This window comes from Pangasianodon hypophthalmus, chromosome 15 (genome assembly GCF_027358585.1).
Source record: "Pangasianodon hypophthalmus isolate fPanHyp1 chromosome 15, fPanHyp1.pri, whole genome shotgun sequence".
Classification (NCBI taxonomy): Eukaryota; Metazoa; Chordata; class Actinopteri; order Siluriformes; family Pangasiidae; genus Pangasianodon; species Pangasianodon hypophthalmus.
Window position 1 is genome coordinate 394,796 of NC_069724.1, and position 7,705 is coordinate 402,500.

Genomic DNA, 7,705 nt, shown 5'->3' on the forward strand with positions numbered 1-7,705 from the left:
TTTCAGACAAGTCATGTAGACAGGAAGTGAGGCAGGAAAGCAGGGATTTCTCGCTACGCATGTCACCCAAGAACTGCGGTACTTTCCATGTTTGAGCCCAAACCTAACCTGAGATCACATACATGACGTAAACCTGCGTATACCTGCAACCTACCATCATACACACACACACACACACACACTCTCTCTCTCACCACACACACACACACACACACACACACACACACACACACACACACACACACACACACACACACACCTGCTCCACGTACATGCGCTTTACATCCCAATCCTGTTACAGTCACTTTCAGAGAATACTCACGTTCATCTGACGTGGACAGAAGCCTTGCGTGAATTAGATTTTTCCCTCAGGTGTAAGGAGAGTAGAGGAGGAGTAACAATATTCAATTCAACTCGGTTTGATTTGTATAGCACTTTTAACAACAGACATTGTCACAAAGCAGCTTTACAGAAATAAAGATATAAATTTGAAGTGTATGAATCTATCCCTCATTTAAACCAGTTAATATTACTAGCTGTGCAGTCAGGAACTGCTTACCAGGCAGAGACAATCACGAAAACTAATAACTAAAACATTCTCCGTTTATTGTGTGACAGAAAGCGAGAACGCTGCGATTCAAGAGCGTGTGAGATGGAGGGAAAGGGGGCGGGGCTTCCGGTAAATAGCGGAGAGTTCAGAACACCCACGCAACTGTCAATCATTCCAGATTCATGTCGAATGGATCGTCTCCCGTTTTATTGGGGAGAAACAGACCGCTCTTCTGGAGTATTATTGAGTGAGAACTCGTACTAGCGTACTCCGATGATAAACTGCGGAGCTCCAAAGTGTGTAAACATCAGCAGGTCTGCTAATATAATATAATATTATACTACTAATAATAACAATAATCAGAGTGAAGGTCACTGGACATGGCGTCAGTGTAGATTAAATCGTTATATCTCAGGAGCCCAGCGTTCAGGAGCCCAGAGCACTTCTGTCTCTGCTGTACGTGTCTACCGTAGAAGAGCGTCTGATTAATGACGCACATCAGACACATGAACAGTTCAGCGAATCAAACTGAAGAGGCTCTCGGTCACATCGCGGTTTCAGAAAGCATGACGTTTCAGCTCCGTTATCCTCAGGATCAAAATCACCTGCTGACCCGAAAGCCAGTTCGCCGTGTACGTTCATAAAGCTGACTAATCTCACCTGCTGATTAATACGTTCACTTTTAATTAATGAACGAAATTATGCTAATGAAGGATTCACTTTTGATTACATCTTCAATGGAATAATAATAATAATACTCATAAAGAATTGATCATGATTATTATTTATAGCTGTAATAATAATAACTGACAGTATAGTCAGAGAACGTGTTAAAGAATTTATCGTCATTTACACAACGTTAAAAGCACTAACGGAAAATTCTGAAGCTCATCCATCATGATGACGGATCCAAAAACTAGCCAGTCTAAATGTACACCGTATACATGATCCCTTAAAATCCCAGAACTGAGCGTGTCCGTGTTTATGAACGCAGAAGCGTAAGTAGTAACGTTTCCAAACTTCAGGTGAGAGAGGGAAGAACGACGACAGGAAACGCAGCTCACCATCACCGCGGCGTAAACATGCAAACATCCGAACCTGATCTTTCACTCGTTTCACACGGACGAGTTTGTGAGGAGGAAACGGCTCTGTGCTCTTCGCCGGGACGAGATGTGCGTCCTGTAAAACCACTGGCTGTAACGCCTGAAACACGGAACTGCACACTCTCTACATGAACGGACAGATTAAACATCTGTTGTGAAATGTTTTTCAGGAAAGCTAGCAGTGTGTGTAGCTCCAGCTCCTGACTCCGACTACACAACTGTTCCTCCTCCAGAAAACCGAAATAACTTTATATAAAAACATTAAAATACTATAAAGTGATGCTTTTCATCGCAACCTTGTACCTGCTCTGATTGTTCCCAACGCTAGCTAACTAGATTATCAGCGTTTTGTTTATTAGCAACAGCTAATAAACTTAAACAAAATAGCTAGCTATCCAAGTGTGAGAAAAATATAGCTAGCTGTTCACCGCTTCGCTTAATCCGGAATATCGGATTCGCAGTCAGTCACAAATCTCTGCAAAGTGGAAACTGCAAGCGCTGAGGTTCAATACCGGATACGACAACACGGTCATTGTGAAACAGGTCTCAATTGTTCAACTGGCAAATGGGGAAAAAATAAAAAATAAATAAAAACAATGGAGAAAAAAAAGAGAGACTAAAGCCCTATTCGGACAGGATTAAATGTACATGGGGTCATTTCTGTTTTACACGAGCTCGTCTGTGATTTTATTTCCGTCTGGATTGGACATGTTGGTGTTTATCTCCACAAAAAGAACAATGGATGCTATAGAAGAGGCGCTTGGCCGGATACACAGTCTGAGCAGTAAAGCCTCATCACGTCTTTACTCCATCTTTACGCCATCGCCTCTTCGGCTGCTTGGAGTGTGATCACATGACCATGTGACACAAACATCCAGGTTTGTAGAAACTACAACCAGTTAGAAACTCTCTGCTCCTGTGGGGCATTTTATTGCTGTCTGGAAGCGAGAGTTTTATCACTGAGGAGACGTGTATAAAATTGATCACAGACGTCCTGCTGATAAACGAATCCAATCCGAACAGCGCTAAAGACGGGACCTTTACAACCCTGACTGTGACGCTGACACAAAATGATTTACTGCAGCACAAACTACTACTATTATTATTAGTAACAGAGGTAGTAGTAGTAGTAATAGTGGTAGTACTACTATTAATAACAATATTAATTACATCCTTTATAGGAGAACACTAAGTATTGAAATGAAAACAGTGATTATGTAAAGAGAAGCCATTTCACGTCAATCCTCAGCCTGACCCGTGTACAGGAACCTGACACCGCACGCTGTCCATGACTGAAATACATCACTCATCACTCGAGATTATTCTACTGAACACAAAACAGAAAATGGCTCCACGCTACACTAACCCCAGCAGCTTCAGAACAAGTTCAAACCCTCAGACATCACCACCTTCCCTTTAATGACCTTATCGTTAAAGACGGAGGATGTGGTCGGTCTACAAGTCTGTCAACACTAGTGGCAGAAGAACACGTCTGAAAGTAAAAGCCCACTGCGCTCCTGCTTACCCTGACTGAGAGGCCATGGTCTTAACCACAGAAACATTGGAAATGGAAGAACAAGAAGAAACAGCAGAAAGGCGTTTCGGTCACGTTCCTGCTAGATTCCAATCAGTAATCGAGCAGAAGCTTACACACTTCACACAACACGCTGAGATATTTCCTAGCAGTAGAGATAAATCAGACTTAGGGAGGGTAAGAGCTGTCTGTGGGAGATACCATTCTCACGGCTATAGAGGGGGGTTCAGAGACAATATAACACAGCTGGAGAGAGTGAGAGAGAGCGAGAGAGAGAGAGAGAGAGAGAGAGAGAGAGAGAGCGAGCGAGCGAGCGAGCGAGAGAGAGAGAGAGAGAGAGAGAGAGGGAGGAACGCATGCTTATGCAAGAGAGATCATTTGTCATGACTGAATTCTGAGAACTGCTCTGCTTCTTGCGGAACACAAACACTTCCCAGGAAACACCAGACAGGTTTAAACCGTTCCTCTTCCACAGCACAGCCTCCAGCTAAATCCAACACTGCACCAACAATCACTCATCTCTGAAAGCGGGTCAACATCTCGCTCAGGTTCCACCTCAGGAGAAAATGGTGCCGTCCGTGCAGTCTAAATAAGGGCATGTTATTTTATGCCAGACGAGAAGCTCCGCCTTCTGATGCAAAGGTTCAGAGAGGAGCTCGGCCAATGAGGCGGCGGTTGACTCACGCTTCTCCCGCCTCCACTCCGGGGCAGGTTTCTTAAAGGGGCAGCGTCTGTTCTGTGCCGGAAATATAACCAACACTTGCATCACGCCGAGGGTGATGAGGCAATCCGGAGTAAAGACCTGCGGATTCCGACGTCACTGAATCACAGGAGAGTTCACTGAATTCCCGAGTAAATATAACACAAGATGGAGATCTGCTCAGTATACAGGACGTGTGTGTGTGTGTGTGTGTGTGTGTGTGTGAGAGAGAGAGTGTGAGTGTGTGTGAGAGAGAGACCAGACATAACACCACATTCTGAACTTTTTGTCCTTCACGTGGTTGTTATGGTTTCACGGTTAGTCGCAGTGTATGATGAGCTACCTCACCGCCGACTTGCTGAAAATAAAGATTAAAATGCATTTCTGCATTTTATTATCATCATTATTATTATTATTATTATCATCATTATTATTATTATTATTATTTTCTCGTTTGCTCTCTATTAGAACCTTATAGTGATCAGTAGCTGTGATAAACGGAATCCGGACGCACCCGCGTACGCCCCGTCACACGCACAACCCGTATACGCAGCTTCACGCCGAGACGTGTTTTTTTTTTTTTTTTTTTTAAATCATACGTTGTGAAAAAAGTGACGGATTTGTAAATTTTTAACATTTCTCATTTTCAGTGGCCCGAATCACAGTTTCCACGTTTTTAAAACCATCAGCCTACAAAGCTGTGATATTATCTGACGTGAAACGTTTCATGCTGCTCCATAAAGAGCCACTACGCAGCTCCTGAAGGAACCTTTTCTAAATAAATAAATTAATTAACAAATAAATAAAAAGAAGTTCAGAGGGTTTTTTTCCCTGAAAGAAAAGGACAGTGTAATGTTTTTACATAATCATCACGTGCACACATCTTACTCTCTTTTCTTTAATAATAAAAAAAAAATCTTCTGAAAATGACAAATTTTCACGTGCTCACGAGAATTTTCTGTTTTCAGAAGTTTTTTAAAAGTATGCGTGTTTATTAACCCCCACGTCCCGTCCGTAAACCACACGACGATGTTTACTTTGATTATAAGTAAATGAGGACGTTACAGGATCCGTGTCTGACGTGAGCGTCGGTGATTTAACGCCAGCAGTCGGGTCCGAGGTCTCGGCCGTGCAGAATGTTTTGTTTTACAAATGAGCTGCGGTTCTCGGCGCGTTTTAAATCGGGGCAGGCGACGTTACACAACATTCAAATCAAACCCAGGCGAGTCGACTCGGTCGGACCTTCCCATCTTCCTCTAACAGGAAATACAAATGCAGAGAAAGATATCTGCATATTTATGAACACGCGCTGATTTAAATCATCAGGACTTCATAAAATCAACAACAACAAAAACACTAACTCCTGAAATACAGCCAGCATTTTGTTTTCGCTTAATTTACCGTTACACTCGTGACACCTTTTCTTCTCGACAGAAGATCTTTTGTCTCTGAATATAATTTTTATTTATTGACGATCCCATCAATCCAACAATTCACGTGTGTGTGAGGCAGAAACTGTAGTGTGTGTGTGTGTGTACACACAGGGTTAAACATCAGGAAAGGAGAAGTTTACTCTTTCTTCTTATTTTTTGCACACTACAGCTCTGTATATCCGTTTTGTTTTTTTGTTTTTTTATTTAAACATATTCTATTTCTGCATATTCATATTCTACATTACATTCCTCTAAAGGCTTCTAAACTTTTTGACATATAGTCTGCTAGATTTTATTTTATTTTATTCTGTTTTTATTATGTATCGCTGCTGCGCTGTGGGACGAGGCACCGAGGAAAAACATTTCACGCCATTACATCACATGCATGTGACAAAGAGCTTTGAAGCGCTTCCTGTTCGAAGAAAACGTTATTATAAAATTAAAACGAACGTGTGCAACTTCTCTAGTGTCAACATCTGGACTGTAACAGACGAGAAGACGTTTAATCTTCATTTATCTGATGTTTCTATCTAACGTTCGTTATTAACGCAGACAGACGCTTATGGTGATGAAGAGAGCAGTTTAAACTCTCGTGCGTTAACTATCACATCACACAGCGTGGCCTCGAATCCAACACCAGCCTGAACACGTCACACTCCTGAACCTTTTCTTTTTCTCTTCGTAACGTAAACTTTAGTCACATTGTTTAAGACAATAGTAGTGTTGAAATCTGAAAACGAACAGATACGAAGCAGGAAGGAAATATCAAACGTCGTCTAAAAGTAAACTCGTCATGCTCCAGTTTGGAAATCTTTTGGATTTCATATTTGATGAAAAATTTCGAGCGCTCAATCTATAACAGCAGTCATCACCGAAGACTGGACTCAACAGCGCCACCACATGGCTTTAAGGGTTTCTGCTGCGCCATTTATCATCTGTTCTGGACGATTATGTTGTTAAACAAGTTTTTTTATGTTAAATTATGATTTCCACCTGCCTGAAAAATCTAAGCTTGAATTATTGAACAGCAAAAAAAAAAGTTTTGCTCAACACCATTGTGCATTCGTACATTTCCAACAGCTCCTTCGCGACTAAATCAGCAGGACATGACGAGTATAAAACACTCATTCCTCAAATCCAGACCCAAAAATACCAAAAAGGTGCGAGATAAATAACGTATATAATATTAGCGTTCTGACTGAAACGTTCCCATGAGCTCGTCTGTTGCTGAGTTATTTCTTCACCACCACAAAGTGCTGTAGAGGAAACGGTTCTCTGAACTCAGGAAGTGGAGCATGGACGACCCGAAACCGTGTTTATAAACCGTCAGTCCTGCGCTGGCAAGCGGACGCTTCACACAATTCTACAACCGTCAGCATCTCCGTCGAGGCGTTACGCAATATAACACACATCCGCTTCTAGGAGGAGACACACACACGCTCGCTGGGGGTGTGTGTGTGTGTGTGTGTGTGTGTGTGTTATATATAATATCACCACAAAACCTGGAAAACTTACTGTCCTGCTGATTTGCCCATGTATGAATAAACTGGCTAATTAAACCTACTCCGCTCCACACTCTTCCTTTATTTCCTTTATTTAGATTTGCTATAAAATGGCCGACCCTCGCCCGGCGTTCCCGGGATACACTCCGGATCCACCGTGACCCTTCCCGGGATACAGATGAGGGAATATTAAACGTACAGAAAGTCAAACTGACGGTTAATTGCTGCGTGTATTTACTCGATGGCACAATTCTAGATTGCGAGATTAGATTGTGGAGTAAATCTCAAAGGTCGAGTGGCGTGAGCGTTTAGTGCGCTTTAGACCTGAAGGTAAAGAGCTGCTGTTAAATCAGAGCTGCGATGAATTCTGGATCAGACGGAAAACCAAAATAAATTAGATTTTAAAAAATAAATAAATAAAAAGTATAATCCTGTAAGTGAATAACATTTAGGTGTAAAGGAGGAAAGTCACTCAGACAGGAAACTTCCTTCAATTCACAAAACTTCCATTTTATTAAACAAAACGCACAGACTCTCAGAAATACTAGCGCCCTCTCAGTTACACCTGAGCCATTTATACATATTTATACCTGACACTAAACATTCCCGAATTTAAACTGGCACAAATTCCACCGTTCACACACAGTTAACACAACCAGCCTGAATTATTTTAGCCACAGTTATTTACGTCACGCTAAAAATTAAAACACACACTGATGCGTTTTAAATGTATTCTGATCACCTTCAAAGTCAACATCGCAATAATAACAGCTAAATATGAAATATATTTTATCTACGTTCAGTACAATACAGCGCTTCTACAGTTTAAATGAAAACTCCAGCGTTTTTCACTCTAATCTCAGCAGCGTAAAACGGAGAGACG

General features: G+C 41.7%; 1 protein-coding gene across 3 annotated transcripts in view; it reads right to left on the reverse strand.

Annotated features, from left to right (window-relative positions):
* The window catches only part of aff4 (AF4/FMR2 family, member 4), a 34,561-nt gene that overhangs the window by 24,440 nt on the left and 2,416 nt on the right, over window positions 1-7,705 (reverse strand). Inside the window, exon 1 of one of the 3 annotated variants that reach the window (XM_034311109.2) lies at window positions 3,179-3,409. The exons of 1 other annotated variant lie outside the window; for it this stretch is intronic. In XM_034311109.2, the coding sequence (XP_034167000.1) occupies window positions 3,179-3,195 (17 nt within the window). In that variant the 5' untranslated portion in view covers window positions 3,196-3,409. Of the gene's footprint in view, window positions 1-322; window positions 3,410-7,705 lie in introns of those variants that run through there. One more of the 3 variants, XM_034311111.2, reaches the window with a different exon arrangement.